Genomic DNA, 21,015 nt, shown 5'->3' on the forward strand with positions numbered 1-21,015 from the left:
ACCTCCCTTGGTTACCCAGGGTCCTCTATTCTACTCTCCTCGTTCCCACCTACAGTGGGGAGAACAAGTATTTGATACACTGCCGATTTTGCAGGTTTTCCTACTTACAAAGCATGTAGAGGTCTGTAATTTTTATCACAGGTACACTTCAACTGTGAGAGACGGAATCTAAAACAAAAATCCAGAAAATCACATTGTATGATTTTTAAGTAATTAATTTGCATTTTATTGCATGACATAAGTATTTGATCACCTACCAACCAGTAAGATTTCCGGCTCTCACAGACCTGTTAGTTTTTCTTTAAGACGCCCTCCTGTTCTCCACTCATTACCTGTATTAACTGCACCTGTTTGAACTCGATACCTATATAAAAGACACCTGTCCACACACTCAATCAAACAGACTCCAACCTCTCCACAATGGCCAAGACCAGAGAGCTGTGTAAGGACATCAGGGATAAAATTGTAGACCTGCACAAGGCTAGGATGGACTACAGGACAATAGGCAAGCAGCTTGGTGAGAAGGCAACAACTGTTGGCGCAATTATTAGAAAATGGAAGAAGTTCAAGATGACGGTCAATCACCCTTGGTCTGGGGCTCCATGCAAGATCTCACCTCGTGGGGCATCAATGATCATGAGGAAGGTGAGGGATCAGCCCAGAACTACACGGCAGGACCTGGTCAATGACCTGAAGAGAGCTGGGACCACAGTCTCAAAGAAAACCATTAGTAACACACTACGCCGTCATGGATTAAAATCCTGCAGCGCACGCAAGGTCCCTCTGCTCAAGCCAGCGCATGTCCAGGACCGTCTGAAGTTTGCCAATGACCATCTGGATGATCCAGAGGAGGAATGGGAGAAGGTCATGTGGTCTGATGAGACAAAAATATAGCTTTTTGGTCTAAACTCCACTCGCCGTGTTTGGAGGAAGAAGAAGGATGAGTACAACCCCAAGAACACCATCTCAACCGTGAAGCATGGAGGTGGAAACATCATTCTTTGGGGATGCTTTTCTGCAAAGGGGACAGGGCGACTGCACCGTATTGAGGGGAGGATGGATGGGGCCATTTATCGCGAGATCTTGGCCAACAACCTCCTTCCCTCAGTAAGAGCATTGAAGATGGGTCGTGGCTGGGTCTTCCAGCATGACAACGACCCGAAACACACAGCCAGGGCAACTAAGGAGTGGCTCCGTAAGAAGCATCTCAAGGTCCTGGAGTGGCCTAGCCAGTCTCCAGACCTGAACCCAATATAAAATCTTTGGAGTTAGCTGAAAGTCCGTATTGCCCAGCGACAGCCCCCAAACCTGACGGATCTGGAGAAGGTCTGTATGGAGGAGTGGGCCAAAATCCCTGCTGCAGTGTGTGCAAACCTGGTCAAGAACTACAGGAAATGTATGATCTCTGTAATTGCAAACAAAGGTTTCTGTACCAAATATTAAGTTCTGCTTTTCTGATGTATCAAATACTTATTTCATGCAATAAAATGCAAATTAATTACTTAAAAATCATACAATGTGATTTTCTGGATATTTGTTTTAGATTCTGTCTCTCACAGTTGAAGTGTACCTATGATAAAAATTACAGACCTCTACATGCTTTGTAAGTAGGAAAACCTGCAAAATCGGCAGTGTATCAAATACTTGTTCTCCCCACTGTATCACCTCCCTTGGCTACCCAGGGTCCTCTATTCTACTCTCCTCGTTCCCACCTATCACCTCCCTTGGTTACCCAGGGTCCTCTATTCTACTCTCCTCGTTCCCACCTATCACCTCCCTTGGTTACCCAGGGTCCTCTATTCTACTCTCCTCGTTCCCACCTATCACCTCCCTTGGCTACCCAGGGTCCTCTATTCTACTCTCCTCGTTCCCACCTATCACCTCCCTTGGCTACCCAGGGTCCTCTATTCTACTCTCCTCGTTCCCACCTATCACCTCCCTTGGCTACCCAGGGTCCTCTATTCTACTCTCCTCGTTCCCACCTATCACCTCCCTTGGTTACCCAGGGTCCTCTATTCTACTCTCCTCGTTCCCACCTATCACCTCCCTTGGTTACCCAGGGTCCTCTATTCTACTCTCCTCGTTCCCACCTATCACCTCCCTTGGTTACCCAGGGTCCTCTACTCTACTCTCCCCGTTCCCACCTATCACCTTCCTTGGTTACCCAGGGTCCTCTATTCTACTCTCCTCGTTCCCACCTATCACCTCCCTTGGTTACCCAGGGTCCTCTACTCTACTCTCCTCTCCCCCACCTATCACCTCCCTTGGTTACCCAGGGTCCTCTATTCTACTCTCTCCGTTCCCACCTATCACCTCCCTTGGTTACCCAGGATCCTCTATTCTACTCTCCTCGTTCCCACCTATCACCTCCCTTGGTTACCCAGGGTCCTCTATTCTACTCTCCTCGTTCCCACCTATCACCTCCCTTGGCTACCCAGGGTCCTCTATTCTACTCTCCTCGTTCCCACCTATCACCTCCCTTGGTTACCCAGGGTCCTCTATTCTACTCTCCTCGTTCCCACCTATCACCTCCCTTGGTTACCCAGGGTCCTCTATTCTACTCTCCTCATTCCCACCTATCACCTCCCTTGGCTACCCAGGGTCCTCTATTCTACTCTCCTCGTTCCCACCTATCACCTCCCTTGGCTAACCAGAGTCCTCTATTCTACTCTCCTCGTTCCCACCTATCACCTCCCTTGGCTACCCAGGGTCCTCTACTCTACTCTCCCCGTTCCCACCTATCACCTCCCTTGGTTACCCAGGGTCCTCTACTGTACTCTCCCCGTTCCCACCTATCACCTCCCTTGGTTACCCAGGGTCCTCTATTCTACTCTCCTCGTTCCCACCTATCACCTCCCTTGGCTACTCAGGGTCCTCTACTCTCCTCGTTCCCACCTATCACCTCCCTTGGCTACCCAGGGTCCTCTACTCTCCTCATTCCCACCTATCACCTCCCTTGGCTACCCAGGGTCCTCTATTCTACTCTCCTCGTTCCCACCTATCACCTCCCTTGGCTACCCAGGGTCCTCTATTCTACTCTCCTCGTTCCCACCTATCACCTCCCTTGGCTACCCAGAGGTCCTCTATTCTACTCTCCTCGTTCCCACCTATCACCTCCCTTGGCTACCCAGGGTCCTCTACTCTCCTCGTTCCCACCTATCACCTCCCTTGGCTACCCAGGGTCTTCTATTCTACTCTCCCCGTTCCCACCTATCACCTCCCTTGGCTACCCAGGGTCCTCTATTCTACTCTCCTCGTTCCCACCTATCACCTCCCTTGGTTACCCAGGGTCCTCTATTCCACTCTCCTCGTTCCCACCTATCCCCTCCCTTGGTTACCCAGGGTCCTCTATTCTACTCTCCTCGTTCCCACCTATCACCTCCCTTGGCTACCCAGAGTCCTCTATTCTACTCTCCTCGTTCCCACCTATCACCTCCCTTGGCTACCCAGGGTCCTCTACTCTCCTCGTTCCCACCTATCACCTCCCTTGGCTACCCAGGGTCCTCTATTCTACTCTCCTCGTTCCCACCTATCACCTCCCTTGGCTACCCAGAGTCCTCTATTCTACTCTCCTCGTTCCCACCTATCACCTCCCTTGGCTACCCAGGGTCCTCTATTCTACTCTCCTCGTTCCCACCTATCACCTCCCTTGGTTACCCAGGGTCCTCTATTCTACTCTCCTCGTTCCCACCTATCACCTCCCTTGGTTACCCAGGGTCCTCTATTCTACTCTCCTCGTTCCCACCTATCACCTCCCTTGGCTACCCAGGGTCCTCTACTCTACTCTCCCCGTTCCCACCTATCACCTTCCTTGGTTACCCAGGGTCCTCTATTCTACTCTCCTCGTTCCCACCTATCACCTCCCTTGGTTACCCAGGGTCCTCTACTCTACTCTCCTCGTTCCCACCTATCACCTCCCTTGGTTACCCAGGGTCCTCTATTCTACTCTCCCCGTTCCCACCTATCACCTCCCTTGGTTACCCAGGGTCCTCTATTCTACTCTCCTCGTTCCCACCTATCACCTCCCTTGGTTACCCAGGGTCCTCTATTCTACTCTCCTCGTTCCCACCTATCACCTCCCTTGGCTACCCAGGGTCCTCTATTCTACTCTCCTCGTTCCCACCTATCACCTCCCTTGGTTACCCAGGGTCCTCTATTCTACTCTCCTCGTTCCCACCTATCACCTCCCTTGGTTACCCAGGGTCCTCTATTCTACTCTCCTCATTCCCACCTATCACCTCCCTTGGCTACCCAGGGTCCTCTATTCTACTCTCCTCGTTCCCACCTATCACCTCCCTTGGCTAACCAGAGTCCTCTATTCTACTCTCCTCGTTCCCACCTATCACCTCCCTTGGCTACCCAGGGTCCTCTACTCTACTCTCCCCGTTCCCACCTATCACCTCCCTTGGTTACCCAGGGTCCTCTATTCTACTCTCCCCGTTCCCACCTATCACCTCCCTTGGTTACCCAGGGTCCTCTACTCTACTCTCCCCGTTCCCACCTATCACCTCCCTTGGTTACCCAGGGTCCTCTATTCTACTCTCCTCGTTCCCACCTATCACCTCCCTTGGCTACCCAGAGTCCTCTATTCTACTCTCCTCGTTCCCACCTATCACCTCCCTTGGCTACCCAGGGTCCTCTACTCTCCTCGTTCCCACCTATCACCTCCCTTGGCTACCCAGGGTCCTCTATTCTACTCTCCTCGTTCCCACCTATCACCTCCCTTGGCTACCCAGAGTCCTCTATTCTACTCTCCTCGTTCCCACCTATCACCTCCCTTGGCTACCCAGGGTCCTCTACTCTCCTCGTTCCCACCTATCACCTCCCTTGGCTACCCAGGGTCCTCTATTCTACTCTCCTCGTTCCCACCTATCCCCTCCCTTGGCTACCCAGGGTCCTCTACTCTCCTCGTTCCCACCTATCACCTCCCTTGGCTACCCAGGGTCCTCTACTCTACTCTCCTCGTTCCCACCTATCACCTCCCTTGGCTACCCAGGGTCCTCTATTCTACTCTCCTCGTTTCCACCTATCCCCCTCCCTTGGCTACCCAGGGTCCTCTATTCTACTCTCCTCGTTCCCACCTATCACCTCCCTTGGTTACCCAGGGTCCTCTATTCTCCTCGTTCCCACCTATCACCTTCCTTGGCTACCCAGGGTCCTCTATTCTACTCATTCCCACCTATCACCTCCCTTGGCTACCCAGGGTCCTCTACTCTGCTCGGGGACCCCCCCTACAACATCATGATGCATCGTCTGGGGAGAGGAGAGAATATGTAGATACCTTCTTGCTGTAGATACACATGTTGGGGGTCCTCCCAGGAACAGAGATTCCTGCTTTAGTCAGTTTGATGAAGTACTTCTGAACGCGGCTGGCCACCTGCACACACAGAGAACAAACGTTTAGCTATAAAGATAATACATTGTTGTGTGTGTGTGTGTAGGTGTGTGTGTGTGTGTGTGTAGGTGTGTAGGTGTGTGTGTGTGTGTAGGTGTGTAGGTGTGTGTGTGTGTGTGTGTGTGTGTGTGTGTGTGTGTGTGTGTGTGTGTGTGTGTGTGTGTGAGACCTGTTTAGCTGTCCTGTTTCCCAGGGCGTCAGCTATCTTCTGCCAGCGTTTAGACTCCACCTCCTCAGGAGAGAACTTCAGCAGCAGATGCTCCAACTTTTTCTACACAGAAACGACTCATTAAGGAACGACTCATTTAGGAACGACTCATTTAGGAACGACCCATTTAGGAACGACTCATTTAGGAACGACCCATTTAGGAACGACTCATTTAGGAACGACCCATTTAGGAACGACTCATCTAGGAACGACTCATTTAGGATGTTCACTAATAACATTCTACACAGAAACAACTCATTCAGGAACGACTCATTCAGGAACGACTCATTTAGGAACGACTCATTTAGGAACGACTCACGACTCATTTAGGAACGACTCATTTAGGAACGACTCATTTAGAAATGACTCACGACTCATTTAGGAACGACTCATTTAGGAACGACTCATTTAGGATGTTCACTAATAACATTCTACACAGAAACAACTCATTCAGGAACGACTCATTAGGAACGACTCATTTAGGAACGACTCATTTAGGAACGACTCACGACTCATTTAGGAACGACTCATTTAGGAACGACTCATTTAGAAATGACTCACGACTCATTTAGGAACGACTCATTTAGGAACGACTCATTTAGGAACGACCCATTTAGGATGTTCACTAATAACATTCTACACAGAAACAACTCATTCAGGAACGACTCATTTAGGAACGACTCATTTGGGAACGACTCATTTGGGAACGACTCACGACTCATTTAGGAACGACTCATTTAGGAACGACTCATTTAGGATGTTCACTAATAACATTCTACACAGAAACAACTCATTCAGGAACGACTCATTTAGGAACGACTCATTTAGGAACGACTCATTTAGGATGTTCACTAATAACATTCTACACAGAAACAACTCATTCAGGAACGACTCATTTAGGAACGACTCATTTAGGAACGACTCATTTAGGAACGACTCATTTGGGAACGACTCATTTGGGAACGACTCATTCAGGAACAACTCATTTAGGATGTTCACTAATAACAACAAAAGAAGGCACTTTAAAGAGAGGAGATCTCAGATCTGTATGGTATTGTTCTACACTCTTGGCTGAGACAACTAGGAGTTTTAAATGAGTCGAAATGTATTTATTAATTATTTGTCAAATACAAAATGTCCCGTCAGTACCTGTTCCTCCACGGTCCACAGCTGGTTGAAGGTGTCAGGTTTACTCTGGTGACAGAGCCTCCCTCGGATCCTCTGCACACAGAGAGACATGTTTAAGACCGCGGCAGGACACCTAATATTGTGCAGGAGTTGAACATGTATATACACTGACTGGACAAAACATTAGGAACACCTGTTCTTTCCATGACACAGACTGACCAGGTGAATCCAGGTGAAAGATATGATCCCTTATTGATGTCTCTTGTTAAATCCACTTCAAATCGGTGTAGATGAACGGGAGGAGACGGGTTAAAGAAGGATTATTACCCTTCAGACAATTGAGATATGGATTGTGCCAGGCACACTGGTTTGAGTGTGTCAAGAACTGCAACGCTGCTGGGTTTTTCACGCTCAACAGTTTCCTGTGTGTATCCAGAATGATCCACCACCCAAAGGACATCCAGTCAACTCGACAACTGTAGGAAGCCATGGAGTCAACATGGGCCAGCATCCCTGTGGAACGCTTTCAACACCTTGTAGAGTCCATGTCCTGGCGATTTAAGGGCTGTTCTGAGGGCAAAAGAAGGGAGTCCTAATGTTTGATATACTCAGTGTATACTACGAATATATATATTTTTTTTACTGAATACTTTTATACTTTTATTATCAAAAGTTATGAGAGATTGCAAGTTTAACATTTCACCGTGTGACACTTTTCTTTATCATGTGCATATGACACAAATAAACGTAGATTTCAAGAGTGCCGTGGTTTTTCCAAGATTAGTGATAAACCCTCAAATCAAATAGTCCCCTCTGACTGGCTGGTGAACGTGTCAAGTCAAATAAATAGCATGTTTGAAAGACAAAGTCAAGTCCACTGTGACTAAATGCTTTCTGTCTATGAGAATCCATCTAGCGAGTGTATTTTCTTACTAGCTCTGATTCTGCTACTTTAAATGAGGAATGTTTTACTGACTACAGGTGCGTTCGGAAAGTATTCAGACCCCTTGACTTTTTCCACATTTTGTTACGTTACGGCCTTATTCTAAAATGTCTCTTTACCTTCATCAATCTACACACAATACCCCATTATGACAAAGCAAAAAACAGGATTTTAGAAATGTTTGCAAATGTATAAAAAAATGTTACCTAAATATAACATTTACATAAGTATTCAGACCCTAGACCTCAGTACTTTGTTGAAGAACCTTTGGCAGCGATTACAGCCTCGAGTCTTCTTGGGTATGACACTACAAGCTTGGCACACCTGTATTTGGAGAGTTTCTCCCATTCATCTCTGCAGATCCTCTCACGCTCTGTCAGGTTGGATGGGGAGAATCGCTGCACAGCTATTTTCAGGTCTCTCCAGAGATGTTCGATCGGGTTCAAGTTCGGGCTCTGGCTGGGCCACTCAAGGACATTCAGAGACTTGTCCCAAAGCCACTCCTGCGTGGTCTTGGCTGTGTGCTTAGGGTTGTTGTCCTGTTGGAAGGTGAACCTTCACCCAAGTCTGAGGTCCTGAGCGCTCTGGAGCAGGTTTTCATCAAGGATCTCTCTGGACTTTGCTCCGTTCATCTTTCCCTCGATCCTGACTAGTCTCCCAGTCCCTGCTGCTGAAAAACATCCCCACAGCATGATGCTGCCACCACCATGCTTCACCATAGGGATGGTGCCAGGTTTCCTCCAGGCGTGACGCTTGGCATTCAGGCCAAAGAGTTCAATCTTGGTTTCATCAGACCAGAGAATCTTGTTTCTCATGGTCTGAGAGTCTTTAGGTGCCTTTTGGCAAACTCCAAGCGGGCTGTCATGTGCCTTTTACTGAGGAGTGTCTTCCATCTGGCCACTCTACCATAAAGGCCTGATTGGTGGACTGCTGCAGAGATGGTTGTCCTTCTGGAAGGTTCCCCTATCTCCACAGAGGAACTCTGGAGCTCCTTCAGAGTGACCATCGGCTTCTTTGTCAGCTCCCTGACCAAAGCCCTTCTCCCCCGATTGCTCAGTTTGGTCGGGCGGCCAGCTCTAGGAAGAGTCTTGGTGGTTCCAAACTTCTTCCATTTAAGAATGATGAAGGCCACTGTGTTCTTGGGGACCTTCAATGCTGCAGACATTTTTTGGTACCCTTCCCCAGATCTCTGCCTCAACACAATCCTGTCTCGGAGCTCAACAGACAAGTCCTTCGACCTCATGGCTTGGTTTTTGCTCTGATATGCACTGTTAACTGTGAGACCTTACTGACAGTAAATCTCAGTAAGACAAAAATAATGGTGTTCCAAAAAAGGTCCAGTTGCCAGGACCACAAATACAAATTCCATCTAGACACCGTTGCCCTAGAGCACACAAAAAAACTATACATACCTTGGCCTAAACATCAGCGCCACAGGTAACTTCCACAAAGCTGTGAACGATCTGAGAGACAAGGCAAGAAGGGCCTTCTATGCCATCAAAAGGAACATAAAATTTGACATGCCAATTACGATCTGTCTAAAAACACTTGAATCAGTTATAGAGCCCATTGCCCTTTATGGTTGTGAGGTCTGGGGTCCGCTCACCAACCAAGAATTCACAAAATGGAACAAACACCAATTTGAGACTCTGCATGCAGAATTCTGCAAAAATATCCTCAGCGTACAACGTAAAACACCAAATAATGCATGCAGTGCAGAATTAGGCTGATACCCGCTAATGATCAAAATCCAGAATAGAGCCGATAAATTTCACAACCACCTAAAAGGAAGCGATTCCCAAACCTTCCATAACAAATTCATCACCTACAGAGAGATGAACCTGGAGAAGAGTCCCCTAAACAAGCTGGTCCTGGGGCTCTGTTCACAAACACAAACAGACCCCACAGAGCCCCAGGACAGCAACACAATTAGACCCAACCAAATCATGAGAAAACAAAAAGATAATTACTTGACAAGTTGGAAAGAATTAACAAAAAAACTGAGCAAACTAGAATGATATTTGGCCCAAAACAGAGAGTACACAGTGGCAGAATACCTGACCACTGTGACTGACCCAAACTTAAGGAAAGCTTTGACTATGTACAGACTCAGTGAGCATAGCCTTGCTATTGAGAAAGGCCGCCGTAGGCAGACATGGCTCTCAAGAGAAGACAGGCTATGTGCACACTGCCCACAAAATGAGGTGGAAACTGAGCTGCACTTCCTAACCTCCTGCCCAATGTATGACCATATTAGAGACACATATTTCCCTCAGATCACACAGATCCACAACGAATTCAAAAACAAACCCAATTTTGATAAACTCCCATATCTACTGGGTGAAATACCACAGTGTGCCATCACAGCAGCAAGATTTGTGACCTGTTGCCACAAGAAAAGTGCAACGAGAGAGAGAGAGTAATGAAGATGAGAGTGTAGATGTGTTTACAAAAGAAAAAAGGAGAGAAGAATACAAAACGATGAATAAATTAAAGACGTAATGGGTCTGCATCCCAAATGGATCCCTATTCCATATAGTGGACTCCTTTTGACCAGGGACAAATGGATCCCTATTCCATATAGTGGACTCCTTTTGACCAGGGACAAATGGATCCCTATTCCATATATAGTGGACTCCTTTCGACCAGGGACAAATGGATCCCTATTCCATATAGTGGACTCCTTTTGACCAGGGACAAATGGATCCCTATTCCATATAGTGGACTCCTTTCGACCAGGGACAAATGGATCCCTATTCCATATAGTGGACTCCTTTCGACCAGGAACAAATGGATCCCTATTCCATATAGTGGACTCCTTTTGACCAGGGACAAATGGATCCCTATTCCATATAGTGGACTCCTTTCGACCAGGAACAAATGGATCCATATTCCATATAGTGGACTCCTTTTGACCAGGGACAAATGGATCCCTATTCCATATAGTGGACTCCTTTCGACCAGGGACAAATGGATCCCTATTCCATATAGTGGACTCCTTTCGACCAGGGACAAATGGATCCCTATTCCATATAGTGGACTCCTTTTGACCAGGGACAAATGGATCCCTATTCCATATAGTGGACTCCTTTCGACCAGGGACAAATGGATCCCTATTCCATATAGTGGACTCCTTTCGACTAAGGCCTCTATGTAGGTAGTAGGGGAATAGACTATGTAGGTAGTAGGGGACTATGTAGGTAGTAGGGGAATAGACTATGTAGGTAGTAGGGGAATAGACTATGTAGGTAGTAGGGGAATAGACTATGTAGATAGTAGGGGAATAGACTATGTAGATAGTAGGGGACTATGTAGATAGTAGGGGAATAGACTATGTAGGTAGTAGGGGAATAGACTATGTAGGTAGTAGGGGACTATGTAGGTAGTAGGGGGAATAGACTATGTAGGTAGTAGGGGACTATGTAGGTAGTAGGGGAATAGACTATGTAGATAGTAGGGGAATAGACTATGTAGATAGTAGGGGAATAGACTATGTAGATAGTAGGGGAATAGACTATGTAGGTAGTAGGGGAATATACTATGTAGGTAGTAGGGGAATAGACTATGTAGGTAGTAGGGGAATAGACTATGTAGGTAGTAGGGGAATAGACTATGTAGGTAGTAGGGGAATAGACTATGTAGGTAGTAGGGGAATAGACTATGTAGATAGTAGGGGAATAGACTATGTAGATAGTAGGGGAATAGACTATGTAGATAGTAGGGGAATAGACTATGTAGATAGTAGGGGAATAGACTATGTAGGTAGTAGGGGAATAGACTATGTAGGTAGTAGGGGAATAGACTATGTAGATAGTAGGGGAATCGACTATGTAGATAGTAGGGGAATAGACTATGTAGATAGTAGGGGAATAGACTATGTAGGTAGTAGGGGAATATACTATGTAGATAGTAGGGGAATAGACTATGTAGATATTAGGGGAATAGACTATGTAGATATTAGGGGAATAGACTATGTAGGTAGTAGGGGAATAGACTATGTAGATAGTAGGGGAATAGACTATGTAGGTAGTAGGGGAATAGACTATGTAGATAGTAGGGGAATAGACTATGTAGATAGTAGGGGAATAGACTATGTAGGTAGTAGGGGAATAGACTATGTAGATAGTAGGGGAATAGACTATGTAGGTAGTAGGGGAATAGACTATGTAGGTAGTAGGGGAATAGACTATGTAGGTAGTAGGGGACTATGTAGGTAGTAGGGGAATAGACTATGTAGGTAGTAGGGGAATAGACTATGTAGGTAGTAGGGGAATAGACTATGTAGGTAGTAGGGGAATAGACTATGTAGGTAGTAGGGGAATAGACTATGTAGGTAGTAGGGGAATAGACTATGTAGATAGTAGGGGAATAGACTATGTAGATAGTAGGGGAATAGACTATGTAGATAGTAGGGGAATAGACTATGTAGATAGTAGGGGAATAGACTATGTAGGTAGTAGGGGAATAGACTATGTAGGTAGTAGGGGAATAGACTATGTAGATAGTAGGGGAATCGACTATGTAGATAGTAGGGGAATAGACTATGTAGATAGTAGGGGAATAGACTATGTAGGTAGTAGGGGAATATACTATGTAGATAGTAGGGGAATAGACTATGTAGATATTAGGGGAATAGACTATGTAGATATTAGGGGAATAGACTATGTAGGTAGTAGGGGAATAGACTATGTAGATAGTAGGGGAATAGACTATGTAGGTAGTAGGGGAATAGACTATGTAGATAGTAGGGGAATAGACTATGTAGATAGTAGGGGAATAGACTATGTAGGTAGTAGGGGAATAGACTATGTAGATAGTAGGGGAATAGACTATGTAGGTAGTAGGGGAATAGACTATGTAGGTAGTAGGGGAATAGACTATGTAGGTAGTAGGGGACTATGTAGGTAGTAGGGGAATAGACTATGTAGGTAGTAGGGGAATAGACTATGTAGGTAGTAGGGGAATAGACTGTGTAGGTAGTAGGGGAATAGACTATGTAGGTAGTAGGGGACTAGGCTGCCATCTGGGACGCAGACATGATATTTGTTCAGGAGAATCTACACAATCAATTAAACTGACTGCTTTCCACACACACACACACACACACACACACACACACACACACACACACACACACACACACACACACACACACACACACACACACACACACACACACACACACACACACACACACACACACAGCAGTAGAGCACCAGGAGAAGAGAGGTGGTTTGTTTCCATAGATACCATCTCGTATCCTCTAGTATGGGTAGAGGAATGGGATGGTGTGAGGTGTGACAAGGGGCTGTTAAATGGACAATAACATGGTCATTTGTGAGATCTTTGAAAGCAATTAGTAGAGGAAAGGAGGCTGTTGTGGCCTAGCTGGCTACATAACACACACATCCGTGTTGTGATCAAGCTGCAGCTGTGCCCTACATCACATGGCTTTGGGTATAGCCTGTGGGTTAACAGTGGGATGTACCTGTGAGTTGCTGCTGTTCTCAGGAGCGTCACTAGAGGGCAGAGCAGAGTACAGGGTTGACGGTTCACCCTCCTCCTCCTTCTTGGGATCCAGAGGGCTTTTTGGTCCGACTGGTAACCTAACTACAGGATAATATATATAATATTGATTTATAAATACATGATTTAACAGTATTTAACGAAACAACATTTCCAAAACAAATTCCATATATTGTAATGGGGAAATAAACTAAATGAATCAATCAATACATGGCAGGGTCCTCCTGGTCAACTCACCCTTATCGAATATGAGTTTGAGCCTCCTGGTCAACTCACCCTTATCGAATATGAGTTTGAGCCTCCTGGTCAACTCACCCTTATCGAATATGAGTTTGAGCCTCCTGGTCAACTCACCCTTATCGAATATGAGTTTGAGCCTCCTGGTCAACTCACCCTTATCGAATATGAGTTTCAGCCTCCTGGTTGTGCGTTTCTTGTCACAGAACTCCCTCTCGAAGTCACCCAGTCCTGAGGTGTACTGGTCCCACGAGATGTCTGGCAGCTGAACCACTCTCTGGGGCCGCGGCAGGTCCAACTCCACCTGAGGTTAGAGATCAGAGGTCAACAGGAAGTGGGCCTTGTAGAATTAGACAAAGATCACCAGGATCCATGTACGGGCAGGAAACATGTGAACTAGGTTCCTCGAATGTAGCCTTTGGCCTAACGTTCTACTTTGTCAGATCACGTCAAGGTTGACAGCCAAGACGAGCAGCTAAGAGCTGCCATGTTGAACCACCTGGAGCGACAGCCTCTTGTTGCGGAAAAACAGAGTGGGGGGGGGGGGGGGGGGGGCTATTTGTATAAGAAAGCCTTGTGATTAGATGTCGTTTAGACCAATGTAAGATTTTTGGATAGAGACTTTTTAGTTTTTTATTGGAGAGAGATATTTATGTTTATTTATTTTCCTTTTGGTACTTTAACTATTTGCACACCCCTCCCAGACCAGCGAGACGCCCGGCCCAGACCAGCGAGACACCCAGACCAGACCAGCGAGACGCCCGGCACCGACCAGCGAGACACCCAGCCCAGACCAGCGAGACGCCCCTCCCAGACCAGCTAGACGCCCCTCCCAGACCAGCGAGACGCCCGGCCCAGACCAGCGAGACACCCGGCCCAGACCAGCGAGACGCCCCTCCCAGACCAGCGAGACGCCCCTCCCAGACCAGCGAGACGCCCGGCCCAGACCAGCGAGACACCCCTCCCAGGCCAGCGAGACAACTTCCTGGAGGACCTGCACTAGGAGGATCCACACCAAGAGGACCCCCTCAAACAAACCCCGGCCACACCCTGTATAGGCCCCCCAGATCAGGCCTATGCCCCTCTCTGCCCCCCCCACCACCATCTGTAGCAAGGACCTCAACATCAGGCCTATACCCCTCTCTGCCCCCCCACCACCATCTGTAGCAAGGACCTCAACATCAGGCCTATGCCCCTTCTGCCCCCCCACCACCATCTGTAGCAAGGACCTCAACATCAGGCCTATACCCCTCTCTGCCCCCCCACCACCATCTGTAGCAAGGACCTCAACATCAGAGCAATTTCCAAACGCCTGAAGGTACCACGTTCATCTGTACAAACAATAATACGCAAGTATAAACACCATGGGACCACGCAGCCGTCATACCGCTCAGGAAGGAGACGCGTTCTGTCTCCTAGAGATGAACGTATTTTGGTGCGAAAAGTGCAAATCAATCCCAGAACAACAGCAAAGGACCTTGTGAAGATGCTGGAGGAAACAGGTACAAAAGTATCTATATCCACAGTAAAACGAGTCCTATACTGACATAACCTGAAAGGCCGCTCAGCATGGAAGAAGCCACTGCTCCAAAACCGCCATAAAAAAGCCAGACTACGGTTTGCAAATGCACATGGGGAAAAAGATCGTACTTTTTGGAGAAATCTCCTCTAGTCTGATGAAACAAAAATAGAACTGTTTGGCCATAATGACCATCATTATGTTTGGAGGAAAAAGGGGGATGCTTGCAAGCCGAAGAACACCATCCCAACCGTGAAGCACGGGGGTGGCAGCATCATGTTGTGGGGGTGCTTTGCTGCAGGAGGGACTGGTGCACTTCACATAATAGATGTCATCATGAGGACGGAAAATTATGTGGATATATTGAAGCAACATCTCAAGACATCAGTCAGGAAGTCAATGACAACCACCATTCATGCGAATAAAGCATTGTATTGAAGAGAGACACAGAAATGTTTATGCATTTTGTTCAAAACAAATCAAATTTTATTTGTCACATACACATGGTTAGCAGATGTTAATGCGAGTGTAGCGAAATGCTTGTGCTTCTAGTTCCGACAATGCAGTAATAACCAACAAGTAATCTAACCTAACAATTCCACAACTACTACCTTATTCTTTACCCCTTTACACTTGTGTGTATATGTACATAAAGATATATGAATGAGTGATGGTACAGAACGGCATAGGCAAGATGCAGTAGATGGTATCGAGTACAGTATATACATATGAGATGAGTATTGTGGGGTATATAAACATAAAGTGGCATAGATTAAAGTGGTAGTCTATTGTATTGTATTATGCATGTGATACGCGGTTGGGCTGCGACTATGATATGTGATCGTCTCGCCTGGCTATCTTAAGACGAATGCACTAGCTGTGGGTTGCCCTGCTGACTGGCTAAATTGTAATCTAAACGTAGCGGTATATTAGTGTGTATTTTTATTTGTAGTTTTTTTCCTGTTTGGCCCCAGGAAACAATGAGGTTATGACATTAAATACCGGTCATAACCGCATTATATACCCGTCATAACCACATTATATACCCGTCGTAACCGCATTATATACCCGTCATAACCGCATTATATACCCGTCATAACCACATTATATACCCGTCATAACCGCATTATATACCCGTCATAACCGCATTATATACCCGTCGTAACCACATTATATACCCGTCATAACCACATTATATACCCGTCATAACCACATTATATACCCGTCATAACCACATTATATACCCGTCGTAACCACATTATATACCCGTCGTAACCGCATTATATACCCGTCATAACCACATTATATACCCGTCATAACCGCATTATATACCCGTCATAACCGCATTATATACCCGTCATAACCACATTATATACCCGTCGTAACCACATTATATACCCGTCGTAACCACATTATATACCCGTCGTAACCACATTATATACATGTTATAACCACATTATATACCCGTCGTAACCACATTATATACCCGTCGTAACCGCATTATATACCCGTCATAACCACATTATATACCCGTCGTAACCACATTATATACCCGTCATAACCGCATTATATACCCGTCGTAACCGCATTATATACCCGTCATAACCACATTATATACCCGTCATAACCACATTATATACCCGTCGTAACCACATTATATACCCGTCGTAACCACATTATATACCCGTCATAACCGCATTATATACCCGTCGTAACCGCATTATATACCCGTCATAACCACATTATATACCCGTCGTAACCACATTATATACCCGTCATAACCACATTATATACCCGTCATAACCACATTATATACCCGTCATAACCGCATTATATACATGTTATAACCACATTATATACCCGTCATAACCACATTATATACCCGTCATAACCACATTATATACCCGTCATAACCGCATTATATACCCGTCATAACCGCATTATATACCCGTCATAACCACATTATATACCCGTCGTAACCACATTATATACCCGTCATAACCACATTATATACCCGTCATAACCACATTATATACATGTTATAACCACATTATATACCCGTCATAACCGCATTATATACCCGTCATAACCACATTATATACCCGTCATAACCGCATTATATACCCGTCATAACCACATTATATACCCGTCGTAACCACATTATATACCCGTCATAACCACATTATATACCCGTCATAACCACATTATATACATGTTATAACCACATTATATACCCGTCATAACCACATTATATACCCGTCGTAACCACATTATATACCCGTCATAACCGCATTATATACCCGTCATAACCACATTATATACCCGTCGTAACCGCATTATATACCCGTCATAACCGCATTATATACCCGTCGTAACCACATTATATACCCGTCGTAACCACATTATATACCCGTCGTAACCACATTATATACCCGTCGTAACCGCATTATATACCCGTCATAACCGCATTACATACCCGTCGTAACCACATTATATACCCGTCGTAACCACATTATATACCCGTCGTAACCGCATTATATACCCGTCGTAACCGCATTATATACCCGTCATAACCGCATTATATACCCGTCGTAACCGCATTATATACCCGTCGTAACCGCATTATATACCCGTCATAACCGCATTATATACCCGTCGTAACCGCATTATATACCCGTCGTAACCACATTATATACCCGTCGTAACCACATTATATACCCGTCGTAACCACATTATATACCCGTCGTAACCGCATTATATACCCGTCGTAACCACATTATATACCCGTCGTAACCGCATTATATACCCGTCGTAACCGCATTATATACCCGTCGTAACCACATTATATACCCGTCGTAACCACATTATATACCCGTCATAACCGCATTATATACCCGTCGTAACCGCATTATATACCCGTCATAACCGCATTATATACCCGTCGTAACCACATTATATACCCGTCATAACCGCATTATATACCCGTCGTAACCGCATTATATACCCGTCGTAACCGCATTATATACCCGTCATAACCGCATTATATACCCGTCGTAACCACATTATATACCCGTCGTAACCGCATTATATACCCGTCATAACCGCATTATATACCCGTCGTAACCACATTATATACCCGTCGTAACCACATTATATACCCGTCGTAACCACATTATATACCCGTCATAACCACATTATATACCCGTCGTAACCACATTATATACCCGTCGTAACCGCATTATATACCCGTCGTAACCACATTATATACCCGTCGTAACCACATTATATACCCGTCGTAACCACATTATATACCCGTCGTAACCACATTATATACCCGTCGTAACCACATTATATACCCGTCGTAACCGCATTATATACCCGTCATAACCGCATTATATACCCGTCGTAACCACATTATATACCCGTCGTAACCACATTATATACCCGTCGTAACCGCATTATATACCCGTCATAACCACATTATATACCCGTCATAACCACATTATATACCTGTCGTAACCACATTATATACCCGTCATAACCGCATTATATACCCGTCGTAACCGCATTATATACCCGTCGTAACCACATTATATACCCGTCGTAACCACATTATATACCTGTCGTAACCACATTATATACCCGTCATAACCGCATTATATACCCGTCGTAACCGCATTATATACCCGTCATAACCACATTATATACATGTTATAACCACATTATATACCTGTTATATGTATTATATATCCGTTATAACCATAGTATATACCTGTTATATGTATTATATACCCGTTATAACCATATTATATACCTGTTATATGTATTATATACCCGTTATAACCATATTATATACTTGTTATATGTATTATATACCCGTTATAACCATATTATATACCTGTTATATGTATTATATACCCGTTATAAGCATATTATATACCTGTTATATGTATTATATACCTGTTATATGTATTATATACCTGTTATATGTATTATATACCTGTTATATGTATTATATACCTGTTATATGTATTATATACCTGTTATATGTATTATATACCTGTTATAATTGTTCTTATACAGTACCTGTTTCTGCAGGTGAGGGTTACTAGTATTATTACTACAGCGCTCATACAGTATACTACCTGATTCTGCAGGGTTAGAGTTATAATGCTACATATACCTGTTATAACAGGCTGTAACCTATGGTGTAAAGTACAGTACCTGTTTCTGCAGCTGCTCCACAAAGCTAACGGGGTCTCGGAGAGCTTCTCTCTGCTGTCTGGCCAGACGCTCCAGGTCCAGGATACTCTGAGTTCTCTGGGCCTCCAACACACCTACAGTATGGAGTAACCTCTGGTAACTGGTGGAAGGGGGAGAGAGGACAACATGCATCAGGGAACTTCCAGCACCTGGACAATACATTATTAACTCAGGGTGAGTCCCAATTGGTACCGTGGTCAAAAGTAGTGCACTATATCATAGGGAATAGGGTGCCATTTAGGAGGGATCCACACTATGGGAGAAACAGACAGCAGCATGTATGTAAACAGGAAACAGATCAGTAAACAGGTAGGCTGTGTCTGTTCCCCAAAACAGGAAACACTCCCTCCCGCCTCTCTCACTCCCACTCCCTCCTCCACTCCCTCCCACTCTCTCTTCCTCCCATTCTCTCCTCCTCTCTCCCACTCCCTCCTCCTCCTCTCTCCCACTCTCTCCTCCTCCTCTCTCACACTCTGAGGGCAAAAGGGGGTGGGAAGGGGGTTGGGACCTAATGTTTTGTACACTCAGTTTGTGTGTGTGTATGTAATGTATATATATATATATACAGTCGTCGCCACAAAGTCTGCTGCCTCAGTTTGTATAATGTCAATTTGCATATACTCCAGAATGTTATGAAGAGTGATCAGATGAATTGCAATTTATTGCAGTCCCTCTTTGCCATGCAAATGAACTGAATCCCCCAAAAACATTTCCACTGCATTTCAGCCCTGCCACAAAAGGACCAGCTGACATGTCAGTGATTCTCTCGTTTACACAGGTGTGAGTGTTGACGAGGACAAGGCTAGAGATCACTCTGTCATGCTAATTGAGTTCGAATGACAGACTGGAAGCTTCAAAAGGAGGGTGGTGCTTGGAATCATTGTTCTTCCTCTGTCAATCATGGTTACCTGCAAGGAAACACGTGCCATCATCATTGCTTTGCACAAAAAGGGCTTCACAGGCAAGGATATTGCTGCCAGTAAGATTGTACCTAAATCAACCATTTATCGGATCATCGAGAAATTCAAGGAGAGCGGTTCAATTGTTGTGAAGAAGGCTTCAGGGGGCCCAAGAAAGTCCAGCAAGCGCCAGGACCGTCTCCTAAAGTTGATTCAGCTGCGGGATCGGGGCACCACCAGTACAGAGCTTGCTCAGGAATGGCAGCAGGCAGGTGTGAGTGCATCTGCACGCACAGGGAGGCGAAGGCTTTTGGAGGATGGCCTGGTGCCAAGAAGGGCAGCAAAGAAGCCACTTCTCTCCAGGAAAAACATCAGGGACAGACTGATATTCTGCAAAAGGTACAGGGATTGGACTGCTGAGGACTGGGGTAAAGTCATTTTCTCTGATGAATCCCCGTTACGATTATTTGGGGCATCAGGAAAAAAGCATGTCCGGAGGAGACAAGGTGAGCGCTACCATCAGTCCTGTGTCATGCCAACAGTAAAGCATCCTGAGACCATTCATGTGTGGGGTTACTTCTCAGCCAAGGGAGTGGGCTCACTCACAATTTTGCCTAAGAACACAGCCATGACTAAAGAATGGTACCAACACATCCTCCGAGAGCAACTTCTCCGAACCATCCAGGAACAGTTTGGTGACGAACAATGCCTTTTCCAGCATGATGGAGCACCTTGCCATAAGGCAAAAGTGATAACTAAGTGGCCCAGAAGTTAATTGACAGCATGCCAGGGCGGATTGCAGAGGTCTTGAAAAAGAAGGGTCAACACTGCAAATATTGACTCTTTGCATCAACTTCATGTAATTGTCAATAAAAGCCTTTGACACTTATGAACTGC

The 21,015-nt window shown here is 45.6% G+C and overlaps 1 protein-coding gene across 1 annotated transcript in view; it reads right to left on the reverse strand.

Moving 5' to 3' along the window:
• Window positions 1-21,015, reverse strand: part of LOC139560181 (uncharacterized) — an 82,914-nt gene that overhangs the window by 16,380 nt on the left and 45,519 nt on the right. The window contains exons 3-8 of the mRNA XM_071376728.1: window positions 19,181-19,319; window positions 13,594-13,741; window positions 13,163-13,284; window positions 6,753-6,824; window positions 5,565-5,666; window positions 5,282-5,377 (exon numbers count right to left, since the gene is read on the reverse strand). Of these exons, the coding sequence (XP_071232829.1) occupies window positions 5,282-5,377; window positions 5,565-5,666; window positions 6,753-6,824; window positions 13,163-13,284; window positions 13,594-13,741; window positions 19,181-19,319 (679 nt within the window). The remainder of the gene's footprint in view (window positions 1-5,281; window positions 5,378-5,564; window positions 5,667-6,752; window positions 6,825-13,162; window positions 13,285-13,593; window positions 13,742-19,180; window positions 19,320-21,015) is intronic.

Source organism: Salvelinus alpinus, chromosome 30 (genome assembly GCF_045679555.1).
Source record: "Salvelinus alpinus chromosome 30, SLU_Salpinus.1, whole genome shotgun sequence".
Taxonomy (NCBI): domain Eukaryota; kingdom Metazoa; phylum Chordata; class Actinopteri; order Salmoniformes; family Salmonidae; genus Salvelinus; species Salvelinus alpinus.